At 53.0% G+C, this 17,896-nt stretch overlaps 4 protein-coding genes across 4 annotated transcripts; 1 reads left to right on the top strand and 3 right to left on the bottom strand.

Annotated features, from left to right (window-relative positions):
* Positions 1-1,453: 1,453 nt before the first annotated feature.
* On the bottom strand, positions 1,454-2,460 carry CORC01_09312 (uncharacterized protein; the record flags this gene model as incomplete). Its single annotated transcript, XM_022620941.1, has 2 exons — positions 1,454-2,253; positions 2,313-2,460. The coding sequence occupies 2 exons, from the start codon at positions 2,458-2,460 to the stop codon at positions 1,454-1,456; spliced, it is 948 nt and encodes a 315-aa protein (XP_022472602.1).
* An 8,579-nt stretch (positions 2,461-11,039) lies between these two features.
* Positions 11,040-11,267, top strand: CORC01_09311 (uncharacterized protein; the record flags this gene model as incomplete). The annotated part of the gene is made up of 1 exon (XM_022620940.1): positions 11,040-11,267. The coding sequence occupies one exon, from the start codon at positions 11,040-11,042 to the stop codon at positions 11,265-11,267; it is 228 nt and encodes a 75-aa protein (XP_022472601.1).
* A 1,274-nt stretch (positions 11,268-12,541) lies between these two features.
* Positions 12,542-13,462, bottom strand: CORC01_09310 (uncharacterized protein; the record flags this gene model as incomplete). Its single annotated transcript, XM_022620939.1, has 1 exon — positions 12,542-13,462. The coding sequence occupies one exon, from the start codon at positions 13,460-13,462 to the stop codon at positions 12,542-12,544; it is 921 nt and encodes a 306-aa protein (XP_022472600.1).
* Positions 13,463-15,028: 1,566 nt separating this feature from the next.
* CORC01_09309 (Spc97/Spc98 family protein) lies at positions 15,029-17,785 on the bottom strand (the record flags this gene model as incomplete). Its single annotated transcript, XM_022620938.1, has 2 exons — positions 15,029-17,635; positions 17,714-17,785. 2 exons carry the CDS (start codon positions 17,783-17,785, stop codon positions 15,029-15,031), a joined length of 2,679 nt encoding a protein of 892 aa, XP_022472599.1.
* Positions 17,786-17,896: the final 111 nt, after the last annotated feature.

Here is a 17,896-nt window from a genome sequence, read left to right as displayed (position 1 = left end):
GAGAATTTCGGTGCGTTGGTGTGCAAGGTGAGGTAGGAAAAAGTTGCGTTAAGAAGCTTGTATATCTCGGGAGCCCGGAAGCTTGAAAACAGCGGGATGCGTATTAAGGGTTTTCGGTACCCCTTGTAGTTGTGCTAGGATGTAGCTCGTCCGAGTTTCTAATCCGTTTCGAAACGTTCGGGAGATGTGGGAGTGAAGAACTTATGCTGGGTGAAGGAGACTGAGGATCAAATCTCACGACGAGCGCGAGGCGACTCAATGGCTTTATACAAATTAGAGAGGCAGGGTAATCTAGATCTGTCTTGTGGTGGTTCCTTTCCATCTTGGGTTTCCGTCCGGGGGGAGACCCTGGGAGACACTATCGATGGACTGTCGAAACGGAGCAGGAATGTCTCCGAGTTGCACCGCGTACTACTACAACTTTGCGCCCCGTCGACGCAAAATCTTGGCGCAATTATGAAAGCCGATTTCCTTTCCTACGCAACTTTGATCATGAAGTTGACCACTCTAGGCCAGGTTTCGGATGTGACAAAGCACATCTCACAGATTAGCCGCTCGGCGCGGTCACAGTTATTAGTAAGCCAGAGGACTACAATCTAAGATCTGGGCGCGAGTAAAGTTGCAAGTGACTCATGTAATGCGTTTTGAAGGGGTGTAAACACCCGCTTGCGCTATTTGTAAGGGAGCAGCAAGAGAAGGGCCTAGACAAAAGGTGAAGTATGCGCGCGCGCGGGGTGCGGAGCGGACTTTTTTTTTACAGGCAATGCGAGACAGCCAACCGCGAAGAATATCAGCTGGACGCCGTTAGCACTAAGAATCTTTAGGAGGGCAAGTCGTGACGAGTTTCTCAGGAAGGAAGGGCGTGGCGAGATCACATGACTGCGCATGTGACGCCGAGATGGATATCAGCCATTACGGAGGGGAGCCGGAGTAGATTCATGGGGCCGAGCCAAGGTCTTTCCGGATCGGTCAAGTTCCCGTACCGAACCAGCCATTTTGATCATCCGTCCTCCGTGTTACACAGCCCCGCTCTCCGGGTTTTCGCGTATGCCCTTTCTTTCAATAAATCGGCTGTCGGCAATGTTGTCCCTTCATTCATACTCCCATACTTGTCTATCGGTTGGAGAAATCACGTCGCGCCTAGATATGACATCCACAAGCAGGGCTCATGCTGCGCAAAGAGATATTCACAGGGATGGCGATTGTCGGCACATCCCACGGCTGAGCGTACCGCAATTATAAAGTCAACAACGTCGAAGAATGTGCCACATCTGAACTGTTATATTGGCATGCTGATCTACCTTATGTACGACTGGCGTCCCGTCATATCCAGCTTGCGACGTCAGCCAGGAGAAGAAAAGAAAAGAATTTCTGGCCTCTTCAACAGGTTACATGAAGACACCCACCCCATCTGTCCCTGTACCCGTATCGGCCTGTATATTCAACCGGCAATTTACATGAAGATGAACAGGGAGCCAATGAGGCAGAGTCCCATGGTCATGAGGCCGAGGCCGGGAGCAAGACTGAGACCGCTGGCACGGGCCGGCATTGACGGCTGAGCACCTCCGGCGGGGGGCGCGCTGGCACCGGGCATACCGGGCATGGACATAGTCATACTGGGGGCCATGCTCATGCCGGGCATGCCGGGCATGCCAGGCATTCCGCCGCCACCGGGCGCAGTCGGGGTTCCAGTGGGCGCAGGGTTAGGCATTGGCATCGGCATGGGCTGCGTGGGCATGCCACCTCCTCCACCGGTGCCGTTACCGCGGCCTCCTCCACCACCCGCACCCTGGCCAGCGCCAACGGGTCCGGCGTTTGTGACGCGGAAGAAGTTGCCGGCGACGACCTTGTCCGAAAGACCGGCTGCCATGAGACCGTTCATGACGTTGAAGTCGCGACGGCTCTGGGCGGCGCCAGAGAGGGCCATGAGGCCTTGCTGGGTAATCGTCGTATGGTCGACCGCAACGAAGGTGTATCTGTGGCTGAGGGGCTCTCTCGCAGGCGGGTTGGGACCAATGTACGGCGCCAGCGCTGCCGCGTTCATCTTGTTCTGCATGAGAAAGACCTTCTTGGGCCCGGCGGTCGTGTTGAGCGTCGTCGGGGTGTCAGCGGACATGAGGCCGGTTTGCATCCAGTGGAGCAGAGTTCCCGTCTTCGGGGGTTCGTTGGTCGGGACGTCGATATCCACCATTATCACCGCATACTGGCCCTTGAGCTGCTGCTCGGTCGCGATCGTGGGTTGAGTCTGACTAGCTGTGGCGTATCTGTTAGGCTGACCTCGGCTCTTTGATCTCGACCGTGTGAAAACTTACAATCCTTGGGCAGGTTCACGCCATCCAGTGCCGAGATGCCTCCGTAAGAAACAATTAGGGGAGTGTTTGAACTGGGCATGAAACCCATGGGCGTGGCGGCCGACGTCAACGTCGCCGCCGCCAGGATCGCGATAGCCTTGGACAACATTATTAAGAAGTATCACGAAGGAGCGGATAGTATGTCGCTACTGTGTTTAGAATCGAAAGAAAGGAAGAAATGAATGTGACTAACACAGCCAGACGGATATACCTGGCTCAACCACAACGTCGTTTAACAGGAAAGAGAAAAGAGTTTCGGCTACGCATATTCTGCCTTTGGGCGACTTGCCCACACATTATCTAGGGCGCCTGCTCTTTCCGCCTCATGTAAACCTTGGGGGCCATCCGTGGGTGCGGAAACATTGTTGATCCAAGGTGAAACACCGTCTTAGCACTGTTGTTACAAGACGCAACTGTCTGCTGCATGAGGCATTGGCCGGCGACCACACTCTCTGGGGTTCGGGAGATGCGCGTCGATAAATGGGGAAAGCTTGTTCCTGGAATATGCAAGGTTATCCTTATTTGAACAGAACAGGAACAAGCTGCGACTGCGAGTTGCGACATCGCAATGGGCTGGGGGATCGCGATTTCTCTGTCCTCGTTGCACCTTTGGTGTTTGCCGGAAAAGGACATGTGTAAAAGTCTCTAGCATCGTTCCGCTGTTCCTGGCTGTGCCAGTATAACTTGCCAAACAACCCCGGAAAAGACCCTGTTTACATTTCCCATGATTGCCTTGGCAGAGTCTGTGAAAACAAAAGGTTGGCGATGCTCTGGCTGGCTGGGAGTAGTCAGCCAAGAGATGGGATGTTTGTGCGACGTCGGCATAGTTTCTGGACCCAATCCGGGGTCCGTGTGTTGAAGACGCGCTCTTATTGTCCTCTCCTAGCAATTCGTCATTGCGATGAAAGCCAGTAAAATTATGGTGAGTTCAGCTCTGGCTCTCTTCCGTGCTACTAGTTGAATGTAGGCCAATGATACTAATTACCATTGATTTGCGAGACCAAGAACAGTGAAGGGATTATCTGGTCTGCCGCGGCGCTTCCAAGGAAGTGGGCAACGGATGCAGCCGGCTGTTCTTCAGGGAATCCATGCTGACCTTGTGGCTGGCACAACCCAGCCACAGACAGTATTGAATTGCAGTAGACCATGAAACATCGGCCCTTTGTTTCCGATACTCGGCATCCGGAGCCTAGCAGCGTCTTCGCCACTGGCCTTCCGGGACGTATAAAATCCAAAATGGGACGCCATCTGAGCTTCACCACGAGGCCATAGGCTGCAGAGAACAGATCGATGGTGAATATGTGCGCAAAGACAAAATCACTGCTCGTCGGTTGTCCGGCTCGTCGCGCAACAGCCCTGGTTCGTCGAGGGAATTTAGAGGTGAAAGTGAATGTCAAATGGCCAGGGATGACCCGAACCGGAATGAAATTGAAGTTCGAGCTTGTGTCCTCTACCAATGACCTCTTCAGCAGCAAAACCCGCGTGAATGAGTCGCCGAGACAAGGTTTACTCGCCCAACGCCTCTCAGAGCCAAAAACACAATGCATCCACATGACCAGCACTCTGGTGCTGTGTAAATGCCAAGGGTGCGGGATGTCGACATTGTTAACAAGGTTGTGAGGATGATAGGAATGATGTTTGGATTTGGTCTCTTAGCTGAAGGTGATCGGTCGTCTGCGCAACACAAACCAAGGGAGTTTGCAGAAATGATCGTCCGTCGTCGCTAGGTCGTGAACACCCCTCCAGTATCTGGGATGACCGAAGTGTCAATTATCGCCGCAAAAAAGTTTGTCTGCTCCAAAAGATCGACAGGATACACAGCTCAATGGGGTTTCCCGGCCCGAACACTAATGCATCCGTATTCTTTGGCTTTCTGCGGGCGGATAAACCCTCAGGCTGGTTGGAGGGCATGATAGCCATGGCTGAACCACGATAACCCTCCGGTTCCTTGATTGGTGGCAGTGTCAGGGAGAATCCATATACCTAACGAGACCTGATAGAAGACTGGCTCGATGGTTTGCGAAGCCAGAAAGTCTTTGCTGTGTATGGTTGCTCCCGACTCAGAATACCATGGTAGCGGGGTCGATGGAGGATCGGGAAAAGATCGACTGGATTTGTCGAGTGTTGTAAGGCGAGGCAAGGGTCTCGCGATAAGATCAGACGAGAGTTATCGTTGGTGGATTCAGCGATCATCGTTCTCCTCCATGCTTATCCTTTTGTGGCAAAAGCTGTGTTGCCATCCGTCGTGGATGTGCAGGTCTTTGCCCAGGAATGCAAGCGTCTGAACAATATTCTCGGGCGGTCGATGCCGTGTCTACTCCCTCCGAAGTCCAATTAGCATCTCAAGATCGCAATCTCATGTAGACAGAGTTCTCAAAAATCGTGTCAGGTCCAATGATCGTGGTTTCATCTGAAACATGTGCCCGTCGTGGTTGTGAAGAGCAAAGTCAACCGTGTCCCACTCGCAGGGGTAGATATGGGCACGGCGACAAAAGCATACGTGCCTTGCTTCCGCGGCTGAGGTCTTTCGAGGTAAGTGAGGCAGTTGACGGGTTTGAAGGGAAGGATGCGCCGCTTTTGTGTCAAGTCATGAACATCTACATTTGGCAGGTGTGGGGCCTACATCAAGGTGTTCTCCGAGACACGGTAGGCAAACTTGCTTACGTTTCCTCTCGACATACACTGGTGAGGTAGATAAATTATTCTGCAATGGAAACCTTGGCCGTCGACGCCACTTCGGATATTTCTGACTTTCATCAAGGTGGAGATAAGCACAAGGATACAAGTTGGTAAGTAAAGCCATATGCTATTGAACAGGGGCTGTTATGATAATTCGGAGTCTGGCACTTGTTAAAGGAGATGGCCACATGGTACTTGAATTTAGGTATAGGCATCGACTCAAGTAGGTTAATCATTCTACCATCCCGCCGAAAACTTCAAAATAACACATGCTCATCCTCTCAACAATGTGAAGACTTAGGGTAAATCATAAACATCAACTTTCGTTGGTAGTTTCATTTGGACTTCCTTAGAAAAGAATCAAGCCGGCCGTGCATTCCTCAAGAATGACAAGAGCAGGTCCCGCACAACAATCCTTGTGTAGTAGTTCCTCACTGAGGTGCCAGCCGTTCATGCTTCGCAATGGTACCGAGCTTTGTCAGAGCCTCGAGGTCTCGTGACTACACGCCACACCTTGTAATCCCCCTTCTCGAATTTGTGATTTGATAGTTACTCTCTCGCCTTCGCTCGCACTGGCTACTTGCTCTGGATGCGTTGAGAATACTCTCCATGAATGGTTCGATATGTAGAAGCCCTCGGTGACGACATAAAGCCTCTATTTGGGGCTGCGAGCCAAGAACAACGGCCGAAATCTACACGACGGAGAGTCATAACGCTCGCAATGTATTGAGTTGATCAAGGGACAAACAAAACGTCTTCTTTCACCAAATATATGATAGTCCAGGTATGAAGATGACTCTGGCGAGTCTACCAAGATGATCCGCCAGCTTCCCAAAGCGTTGTGCTTAAGGAGGTTGCACAACCATGCCACAATGCTTTCTCCAAATTTCGTCAGGGGTATAGGAAATCTGCCGAGAATTGAGATTCGCGGACAAAGGGGTCGAAGTTTCAATCTGAAAATAATTCACCACAGGTAGCTCAAGGGACTGCTCGAAGAAAGATCGGGATGAGATCATGAGCGTAGGCTTACAATGAGAACTACCGTAGTTGATCTCACGTCGACCGAAACCCACTGCAATGACCAAAAATAACTGGAGCACTTGATCAGAATGACGGCACCGGCGTCCCTGCAGAAGGACCAAGAGGTCCTTTAGGTTACATTTACACCAGCTCTGAACCATCGACCAGTAAGGCGTTACACGTACCTAAGGTGAGAATCTAGAGAAATTGGGTGCGAGGATGGACTATCCGGCCATCTTCATCATCTTCGACTAGACTGAGTCTCTCCACCAATTTGTCAGGAGCGGCGCGATGATGACATACTGTAATAAAGGGAAAGATCGAAGATCAGGAACAGTAAATGGTGACACTGTACCTCGAAAGGACGGACATTGCCGCCACCTAGCACAGTTCCGAAGACGCATGACAGCCGTAAAACTGCGGACTGTTTACCACGGATCACACCTGGGTTTCGCCGTCAAACAGTGAGATGTGAGAGACCCTCGAAGACTGCACAAATCCCTTGGCCGATGATTCTCGATAACTGAAAAGAAGCGTGACAAGGTCGCGCTCGAGAAGTCGGAACAGCCGTCAGGATGACGGAGGGGATCGCCCCAGGAGCTCTGTAAGAGCCAATCATTACCGGGACGGTTAGCGGCGAGGATCTCGATGAGAGAGAGCTTCAATCCATCAGGTCCCAGTATAGTTGGACGTAGAGGTGCCGCAAAGTGGCGGGCAAAGCATCGGTTCGGTCAGAAGGGTTTCGGAGAACAGAGAGCGCAAAGGAAGTACACCGCGTGCTGTTATTCCTCAACCTCCATTAGGTGGCTCTTGGTGATGCTCGAGGCTCAAACGTCATTGCTAAGCTCGAGGCATGTGGACCTTGATACTCATGATGAATTGGAGAAGGGAGATCAGGTAACGTCATTGTGGACGAGGGGTCGGCCGAAGATTTTCGCTGGGCGTAGGAGGCCATAGATGTCTGAAGGAAATCGTCTCTGGCATAACATCATTCATGACGTCCCAGAGGATGTTTCCCCAGACCTCCACGATCCCTCGGCCCCTATCAAAAGGTCCCATCGCAGGCGAGATCGATGTCATTATGCGGGCCATTCGTTCATACTGCGTGCTAGCCGTTGGCCGGCTGCTAATGTGGCCGAGAGTCGAGGAGGCAGGGGCGAAAACACTTCCTAGCCCGCATTTGCCAGCTGTGATTTAGGGGTCGTCGCTGAATACGTATGCTGTCACGGACGACCATCTGCCCAAAGTCAGAGGATTCAGATCTGTTTGTGTGTGTGCCAGCTCTTCGGGCATAGCGGCCGGTACAGATGAGGTGAGGCATGGCGTCATCACGTGTGATGGCTGGACGGCGCGAAGAACAGTTTGTTCAAACCACCTTGACATAGGTAAGGTATGTGAGCTCTTCTTGTTCCGGTCCGGTCAGACAGAGTCAGGGTCTGGAACCTTGGCGCGGCCCTGGGTCTCCATTCGAGGCTCAAGGGAGTCATGGAGTGTGTGGATAGTCATGGAATGATGCAGGTGGCGGGAATCGCTTCATGGGTGCTCCCACAGACGGGAGGCTTTCCATTGTCAGCCGCCGTCAGGGTCGCACGATGATGAGAGCTGTGGCAAGGGGTGAAGCGAGAAAGAATCTAGCTCTAGGGTAGCCAGGTGTGCATGACAGACAATGCAGCAGTCCTCGAACAAGCGAGACGGGAGCCGCATTTTGGCTAGCAAACGTGCAAATCTGAAGATCTGGGGATGAAAAAGGGCTTCTTTCCGCCTCGTGGAACTCGGTCTAAGCGGGCTTGAGACGTAAGTTGTGGTGCTGTCTGTGGTGCTATGAGGTCGTCGCGCGTATCCTTCCTTCCTGTGACGGAATGGACCAGCGTTTGAGGAGAGGGGGGTGTGTGACGGAGCAGCTTGTCAAAACGTTACCAGGTAGGTATGAGAAAGGAAGAAAACGCTCGCTCCAACATTCTGATTGGCTCACTCAACCATGGCAGGGGGATCCGACCGTCGGACCAGGGGCCCGAGTGACATCATAGGGCGCCGGGTTAGTGGCGCAGCGTGACTTCACACGAGACTTGATTGGCAAGACCTTATGACACACCAACCCCCAACAACGTAGACTGAGGCGAGGCGGAACGAACAGAAGGACGCACTTAGAGAAAGGAAGAGCTGCCTTCCGTCAGCCTTGACGTCTGTGTGCCCATCAAGCAGCCCCAAAGCCTACACATTACGTCCGGTCTGAGGTCTGTCCGTCGCTACGGATACGTCCTGCCACATGCATCCATCCATGGACCATTCCCATCCATCCCTTTCGCGACCCCCCTGGCCGTCTATCTTACGTTACGGTTTGCTGCGTATCCCCTATCTTCCGTCAGAGCTCTCTCGCCGCGACCAAGGGAGGCAATCCATGCTTTAACGGGTTCTAGGCTATTAGACCACAAACACGCAAATCCGTTGTTTCGGTTGCTTTCCTTAGCGATCAAGCATGTTTTCTCTTGTCAGATCTCCCCGACCTTTCAATCCCAGCGCGTATCGGAGCTTTAGTTCTCGACCCCTGGCGCAGGGAAAATCTCTCACCTGAGGAAAATATGTCACCAATCTCTCGGTGAGGGTCTGATCAAGACTGGATGCGGCCTACGGCAGAATGAACCTTGCCTCCTTGCCCGACTTGTCCCTCCATGATCCGGCTCCGTAATGATGAGAGCCGAGATTCGTTCGAAGTTTCTCCGCTTCCTTGTTGTTGACCTTGGCGCTTTATTGTCTTACCGTCGAGTTGTGAATAGCTTCGACAGAGTCTAGACCCGGTGGACCAAGTGTGGGAGGGCTTGATGGGTGTGATGGGGCACGTCAAGATCCCCCTGACATGGGAATTAACGCTGAGGCCTTCGTTGGATGGGGCTTGCCACCGGGGGGAAGAGGCAATTCTCATCATTTTCCCGGAGAGGGGGGTGAGGGGGAGATGGGAAATTGAAGCCCAAGAGTGCCGAAGTCTAGTCTGTCTGCCATGGTAAATTGACCAAAATCCCATGCCGGCGGAGGATGGTGGGCATGAGGGCATCATGGAAATTTCTGCCAGGTACGTTCCTGCTCTTTGAACAGGCATGGTCACGATCTGGACAGCTTTTCCACTGACACTGGGATCTTACCAATGACAGTCCTCGAAGAGGTGGAGAAGCCGGGTCCTGGGAGTTACAAGATACTACTCCATACTGAATGGCTTCATATTTCGCAGCTAGCCTTTGGGGCGGGATCCGTGCTTTCTGCCTTGACGGCGTGTGTGGGAAATGGAGACTTTGCTGCGCTGTGGGCGAGTGCAACATGCAGGCGACCAGCGAAAAAGGAAGGAAAAAGAGACATTGGACGGACCCACTGGCAGCAACGTCCACACCCGGGGTCCGGCCGAAGCAGACGCTTCGGCCAATGACGTCTGCTTCGACCGCCGATCTTTGACGACAAGTCTTGCTTAGCTACTGCTTGGCCGCGCCGTTGCCAACCTTCTCACACATTCCTGCCACTCTAAGCAAGACGAGACTACCACCCGCGTAGCTTGCCTCCACCATCTTTTCCCCATCATTGACCCTTTGACTAGGGCAGCTCTGGTCAAGTGCCAGTAGCGCGTGTCGTTAATGTGAACACGCTTCTTTGCAGGGCTTGTGACACTGGGCTGGACCCCCATCGTCGCCGCGCTGCTTGCTTGCGGATGGCCAGGTACGCTCGCTCGCTTTGAGTTTTCATGGCATGTCCCCGTTCCCATTTCCCTTTCCCCTGGATTGGAAGGAGGGACTATGCAGCACAGTCGTACAGCGAACATGCCGACCCTCCATCAGAGCTGGGAAGGTTTCAAGCTTTCGATAATGCATTACTGTAAGCTCATAGGGTGGCCAAATCAAGGGTCCAACACACCTTCGTCAGGATGGGCACGATGTTCGAGACAATCCTTTCGCTTGCAGTCTGTCCTCGTCTGTCGCTACGTAGTGATAATGCATGAATAAGAAACCCCTCAAGCCTCTTTTCTCAGGGTCTCTACCCTCGACCTAGAACCTCCAAGGGGTGGGAAGAGAAAGGAAAAGGGATCGTCGCTGTCTTTGTCCGAAAGTCGGGGCATTCGACATGTCGATGAGCCCAAAACAGCTCCCTAAGGAGCAACAGCTGTGTGGCCAACAATGACACGCCCGGTGACTTTCGGTCTGGACAACTGATCAGCAGGGTCTTTTCGTTCTCGACCGTCTCCCGCACCCACAAACCACCGCTACCACCTCGCCCTGCAGTGTATCACCGTACCGCTTACTGCATCATCAGCCCTGCCCGTGGCAAGAAGTGATGTCTGCTTGATTGGCCTCCTCCGCCCCGACCCCGGCCCAGTTACGCCATATGGTGCAGACCTCACCCGGGGGTACAGCAGACGCTAAGACGCAGTCAACCACTGCCGATCCCTAGCGGATTGAGTGTAGGCAGAATATGCAATAGCTCCTCTCGCGAGTGGGAGGGATGAGGGGGTGAGGAGAAAAGACAGTGCCTGCTTTCTCTGTGCGTGGTCCTGCCTCCCAGGCTCCCACACTCAGGCCCCTTCCTTGGAGGAGGGGGGGTGCAGTGTACCTTGTTGCAACACCTGCCCGCTAGTGACGGAGGACCCTGTGTTTTGCCTGATGGTGGCTTGCTCACAACGCAACCCCGTCCTGCCCAACTTTCCCTACGTCTGTGTTCACATCTTCTCCACGACAAGCCTTGCAGCGACTTTTTTGCCCCTCTTGTTTTCTTTTATAAACCCGGGACCATTCCTGCCTCCAACCGTTTCTAGAATTCCCGTTTCATCAGCATCCAGCTCCATTAACAATAACCTCACCGTCTTAATCAACTATAACAAAGCTACTTATCCAGTCTTATATCTCCAATCCTAACCATCTACTCGATCTCGCATTCTTCCAAGAACTACAAAGAATTATCAATCCTTACGGCTTTCACTTCGTACGATATTTTAAACTCATCCAAGCCGCCCCTATGAGCCCTTCCACCATGCCCGCTCGCCAGGACGCCTACTCTGTCTCCATCCCCATCTCCCCCCCTCCTCCATCAGATCTCTCCACCTACATGCGCTCGATGCACCAACACACCAAGCGCCAGATGGAGGCTGCCAACCGCTCTTCTACCAGAAGATCTGGTGGCCGCACCAGCTATCCCTCTATCAACGGGCACCACTCTTCATCAAGCCACGATTCGTCTTACTAAGACGCATTTGATGATTCCACGGTCCTTATGATCCAGGACACTTGGTTCATCGGGCTACTGCTCCATCTCATATTATTCAAATCTTATGCGAAGGGCACTTCATTTTCAGCGACTGCCACGGCGCAAAGTCCAGAGTCGACGCGATATAGTGGTATACTAGCGCTTCGGATTCCAACGGCGAATTACGGCAACATTAGCATTTGGTGCGAGAGATGTTATTTACATAGTGGCGGTCTTGTTTTCAGGGGTATGTTTCCCCCAGGCGTTTGGAGACTAAGGGATACCGGGTCGCACAGTCTTGGTCAAGCCAAGCGTGTGCTCCCATGAGTTATGATAAGGAACGAATAAATCGTTACAATCGCTACAGAAATTGTGACCTTTCCGTCTTTAACCACATGTGAGATGCTTGAGAACTGTGTATGTACATTCATTGAATAAGGCATTCTCTTCTCACCAACCCTGACAGTACTCAACGTGAGAAACCTTGCCACTACCACCGTCCTGCAGCTAGCGATTCGAGCAAAATTTGTTCGCACGTTACAGTTGCACCGGACGACTTGCACATTCTACGTTATGGACTTTACGTACATCTATAAATCACAGCTGTCGAAGGGGTCATCCCTTCCGCCTCAAACTTAGAGACACCAACCCTGCCGCGATCGACGCGGTCTAGCCACCCAGCACTCTGAATCGTGCTGCAATAAGTTCACCGAGTCGGGCTGGGATACCTACCGAAACTTCGAGTTTATTTACAAGCTCAACATACAAACACCATAGCGTCGCAGCGCTGGACCTCTCAAGGTGAAGGATCGACAGCGGGGCTTGCCAAAACGGCACACACGACCTAGGAACATCTAGAAGTCGGCAAAGAAGATGCGACGACTTGCAAAGGAGGAGGGGGATGATGAAGTGACGTCTTGAAATCCCAAACCTCGACAGCTAGAGTTTATGTTCGCTGTTCATCGTCTGAAAGGGGGAAATGGGGGCCACGACCCCCTTCTATCGATTTGCCTTGGATAACTGGAAGTTTTCTACCCTTACGCCATCAATCGTCTGTTCACCCAATGCCTTGATTATGTATCTGGGAAAAGTCCGTGCGGTCGACCTCCCAGAGATTAAAGTTTCCAGCAGCATAACAGACTTATACAGTACTCATGTCATGAAAGAAATGACGTGCAGCTTCTCCATACTTTTGCGTACTTTGGTGTTGCTGGTGAGCAAAAAGAGCATGGGGAAAAAGCTGTAGCCACGCCCTCCAGCCCCTATCACAGTTCTCAGACCAATGAAGGTTTCTTCTTGATGCCAAGCGCCGCAGAGTAATCCTTCTTCTTCTTCACCACGCGTTTTGCTGGAGGCGGTGGCGGCGGCATCATTGAAGTATCCCTCACGGTCCCCGCCGTCGCCGCCCCCGACTTATCCCCTGACATTGAGGCTGACGTTACCGCCGCTGATGAGGAAGATGACGAGGGTGCCCCCACGCCGCCCCCGATGACGCCTCCATCGAAGTCATCGTCGTCAATAATCTCTTCCCCGAGCCTCTCTCTAGCAGTAGCGAAAGCTTTCCTCGCAGCCTCATCGTCCTCCCTCTCTTGCCTCGCCCTCTCCTCGTCCTCGGGCCTGACGACGTACTCGGAGAAATCCACGCCGTCCTTCTCAGATCGCTGGATACGCGCGTTGCGCTGGCGAATCTCGTCGAGCGCGTCTGCGGCAGCCATTTCAAGCCTCGCGTCCTCGTTCTTGGCCTCTAGATCTGCCATCGCATTCTTCTCTTCCTCGCCCGCAGCCTCGGCTTCCTCGCGCTCCAACCGGTCCAGTCTCTCGTCGACGCTCTCCTTCTCACCTTCCTTGTTGCGCCAAGGCTCCATATTTCGTATTGCGCCCTTTATGACGGCATAGTCGGCAATCTTGGGGTCGGTCCTGATGATGATTTCCGCCGAGCACCGTGTGCACTTTAGGTAGAAGCGGTGAATCTGAATATTGAGGTACCTCTCTGCTTGGTTCGTTTCCTTCCTGGAATTGAATTTGCGGCCCTTGTATATATATTCTCCGCAAGTCGTGCACTTCATTGAGAATGGCGCCATGATGCGAACCGTCTGGACCTTTGGGCCAGTCTGCTTTGGACCGCGCTTGCGCGTGAGCGCAGAGGGATCGAAATCCGGGGGATAGTACTTCTGGAGCACTTTTCGTTCAGACATCTTGGGCGATGGGGTTCTGTGAGGCTATGCGACAAAAAATTCCGGGTTGATTGGCGCAACTGCGAAGGATGATGAAGTCGTCGTGAAGCTGCTGGAGGAGTTCGGCTATGGCAAACAAACCATGCAGGCGTGGCGGATGTCACTAATGGTGGGGCATCAGGTCGCGCCGTAACGGAGAACCGGTAAAACTAAATATCCGAATCGATAACGGTCAGCAGCATCCACCATCCGTTTCATACAAACCGTTTCACATGTGATGTACGATCGCTGTTCACGAGAAGCCCAGGAAGACGCCTATCACTTCACCTCATTCGCGAAATGCTTCCGAGGTCCAGTTTCATTATCATTAGCTAGGGGTTGCCGGGCTATGTCTTGCTGCGGATTGCTCCTGGCTAATCGACTCGGGAGTAAGATCACGCTGCCCGGCATTGAAGGAATGTATGAAGTCCTCGGGGCGAACCGCTCACCAGCCTCAACAAACCCGCGCGGACAAGTTTCCCTACCTACACGTGTAGAATCGAAGTCCACTCCTCGCCAGAGCTGATCCCGCGCAGCCTGGCTTGAGCTTCAATTTCCCGAGTTGGGCTCCCTTTCCCAGTTCCTTGCTCCAACTCTCGGGCACCAACGCGACACTCAACTCAAAACGTGGACGGCCACCGTGGACGGATCATGGACTTCCGCAAGGGGAGCGCCTATAAGCAGAGAGACGTTACTGTCGGCAGGTCTCTCACCCGCTTGAAAGTAGTCGGCGCCTGGCCAGTGTCGATACAACCCACCCAACCCCTTCCGGTGCGGAAAATGTTGTAAGGGACCCTTGGCTTCCAGTCGCGACCGTTGGGGCCCCACTGTCGATCTTGCTCGTTCCAAGGTTCGAGGCTGACTGGAGACAAAAAAGTTGGCATCAGTGACCCTCGTCCCCTGGCGGACAGGGGCACGAATTGCATATTCGTCTCGACACCGGCGGAGACGCAAGTCCGGCGGCATCGTGAACACCGTGACTATACCGCGCTTCCCGTGGTTTCCGGCATGGGTGGTCTCGTGGTTGTCATCCCAAGGGTCTGCGCTAGCCATCATTAATCACCACACTCGCACACCTTCGCGCGAGGGGTTCTCTTTCCTCAGGGACGGCAGCCACTAGACTAGCGGACTGGACTGGCTTATCAGATGGAACCATAGCCGGCTGGTTGAGTTCAAGTATATCCCCGTACCGTCAAGATCCTTTGCATTGACTCGGTGGCTGTCGGCATCACACGACAAAGTAAGCAAACCTCCTTTCGTGGCGGCGCTCACCGAACATCGTCTCATGTAGCCGTTGACCGCCCACCAAGCCGACTAGATCAGCGCTGCGGGATTCCAATAATTTCATCTGCTGCAGGATCCATCTGCAGTGGGAAAAGTTGGCGTTGGCCCGTCGGTTCGACGACAGTATGGGAATCAAGGAATCCCATGTCGATCCCTGTCCTTTTCCGGAATTCTGTAAACTCTAATGGTATTGCGGGTCTCCAGACCAAGTTCTCAATCCTGCCAGCCGTTCCCTTCCAACTTGGCAGGGCTACGACAGGGCATTCAAGCGCCCTCCTTAACACCCACCTCCAGCATTTCGGCCAGGAGGTCCCATTTCACAGCCGCTTCGTCGCTTGAAGCCCTGGCAACCCCTCGTAGGCCCCCACAGATGAACTTTAGGTGCCTCTCGAAGTCTGTCTTAATCTCCCGCAGACACTCCAAGTAGCTCTTGCCTGCATTGATTGCGCCCCTTTTGCTTCTGGCTCCGTGACGCTCCGCACCGTCGTCGTCACTGTCTTCGGTGTAAACGGCTGGTTTTCGGCGGCGGGGACTTGCTTTCATCGGCGAGGACATGATGGAAAGACGAGATAGCTCCTGTTGTTCCTCTGCCTCCTCGGCAACGCTAGCGCTTTGCGCATCTTCAAGTTTCGCAGCCAAGTCCATAATATCCAGGATGCCACCGCGTATGGGATCCAGTTTTCTGCCGAGACATGCTGCATCGACAACTTGCTTGACGAAGGCTTCGTGCAGACTGATCATGGCATCTACATCATAGGCCTCCCGCAATTTCCAGCGGAGGGATTCTGTGTAAGGGGCCAGAACCAATGTTGCGAGGTAGGTCTGAATGCAGTTGCAAAACCACATCAGCTTCGAGCGGAGCAAATAGTACAGCGCTTTGCTACCCCAAATATCGCTCCTGGAAGCAAGCTCATCGAGGATCCGGTTGCGTTGGATGAGGCCGATGGCGCGTCTGATTTGCATGAGTAGTGTAAAAACTGCTTGATATTGGGCACTTGTGTCTTCAGTGACAACAAGTTGCACTGGCCAGGAAAGACGATACTGGAGAGCAATTTCTGGCAAGGCTGTTCGGATGAGATCGCGACCAGCTACGACAGATTTCTTCTGGCCTTCGAGCCGGACAGTGACGAACAGCCGGGTGGTATCAACTCGTGATGAGAATGCCTCCTGAGCCAAGCCTGTCAAGGAGTATCGGTCATGCCAATCGGGCCTGAGAGCGTCTAGCCGGGCAAAAACACCCTTGCAAAATTCATCAGCTGCAGCTCCATCGGCCATGAAGAAGAGGTGCTGCAGTGCCCCAATGTTCGCCTCGAGGTTGCAAGAATCGAAGAGCGTTTGTTTGAGAGTTTCCGAGGTTGCGTGGTATTTGCTCTGCATCCATAGAGTGAATGCCGATGTGAAAAGCTCAGGGAATGGCACAAGTTCCAGGCCCGGCAGGCAGACCGCGTCGAATGTTAAAGGTGGCTCGCGATCGTCCCAAAGTTCACGTAGTGAATCGAATTTCCCCAGATGTTTGAGGACGACAATACTTTTGCCAGCCGTGAAAATTTTGCCAACGCTTGGCTGAAGGAAGCTGGGCGCATGCAAGACACCGTCTGACGTTCGCCTCATCTTGAATTGTTCTTGCCAGACCTGACGGAGTGGAACTTGGGTTGACGACTCAGAAACGAAAAAAATCTTATCTCCTGGCACGAGTTGTCCCTCTGACATCCAAAGTCGAATTGGTCGGAGATAGACTTGAAAACAGTTGAAGAATATTCGTCCCAGGAAGTCGTAGGTGGAATCGCGACCTGACAATTGGGCTCTGCTAATCTCGTCATAAAGGAGCTCCAAAAAGCGGAACGCACCGCCATTAACAGGATCGTAGAGCTGCCTCACAATCTCTGAGAGAGATCTCAGGGGTTCCATTTGTGGTCGGAGCTCCTCCAGAATTGCGGCCATGCTGATGACCGTGTCTTCCCGCGCTACTGCCAGATTACCCTCGACATGGGACAATCTCTTGTCAAATGACTGCAGACTGGCAATGACATTATCACGGAAAACCTGGAAGAGAGGCGCCGTTTGAGCTCTCTTCGAGAAAGTCCGTATCTGAGAAATCTGACGTCCACTCTCTGCGAAACAGCTCACGAGTGCTTTGTACGTATCCCATTCAAGACTGGATATCTGGTACGCAGGGTTGGGAAGGCCGTCTTTCTGGAATAATGTTGTGGGCAGGCCTTGCAGCATGAAGAGGGCCTCTCTCATCGCCTGAAACTCTGTAATAGCGACCTTGTGAGGTCTGGTTGAAGACGTAGTCTTCTTGCCTTCTGTCCTCCAAGCCTGGCTATCCTGAACAACCTTGAGGGCTACCTCGTCAGAGGAGGCAATCTCAAAGTCCTCCGGTTTCCTGCAGACCAAGGTATCTAGAGTTGAGAGAGATGTTTCGTCCGATTCACTTGATATCTCTGACTTGGTCTCGCCATATTCATCGCCCGAGTGATCGCTATAGTCGATGGACTTCCATATGTCGGCATCCTCGTGCCATCCATCCTCTTTCGCGATGTCTTCCCATCTAAGCGGCGGCTCGGGTTCATTCTCGGGTTCTTTGAGGAGTTCTAGGTCACTGAGTCGCGTTTTTTGTGTTGGTTTGTCGGCAAGCTCGAGTAGGAAATGAAGGATGTCGGGATGCCACTTCGTTCGGATTTGCGACAACGCATCGAGCCGCTCCTTGAAGGCATCCGCCAAGGCTTCTCGATGGTGGATCCTGAATCGCTCCTCCAGGCCAACCAGCTGATTATTGACATCGAACTGATTGGTGCGCAGGAAGTTGTGGTATTTGAGACTACGATGTGAGGACTCGCGCAACAGATTGTAGCGCTCCAGACCGATGTGCTGTCCTTGGTGTTAGCGACGGGCCGAGCTGCATTGCATCGTCTATGCTAATGCAAGATGGGATGAACCGTCTCCCACCTTGTCCGGTGTCGATGTGATGACCTCGACCAGCTCGTCAGTCAAGGCGCCGAGCTTTGCAGCGAAAGCCATTGTGTGCCGAGTTAGCCAGATCACTGGCGAAGGACTTCAAGATCAGGTCATGAGAGTCAGGGGGGGTGATGTGTCGGCATTGAGCTAATTTACCAGCATCGTGAAGAGACG

Source organism: Colletotrichum orchidophilum (genome assembly GCF_001831195.1).
Source record: "Colletotrichum orchidophilum strain IMI 309357 chromosome Unknown Scaffold_83.1, whole genome shotgun sequence".
In the NCBI taxonomy this organism is placed as follows: Eukaryota; Fungi; Ascomycota; class Sordariomycetes; order Glomerellales; family Glomerellaceae; genus Colletotrichum; species Colletotrichum orchidophilum.
This window is presented reverse-complemented; position numbering and strand designations above follow the sequence as displayed.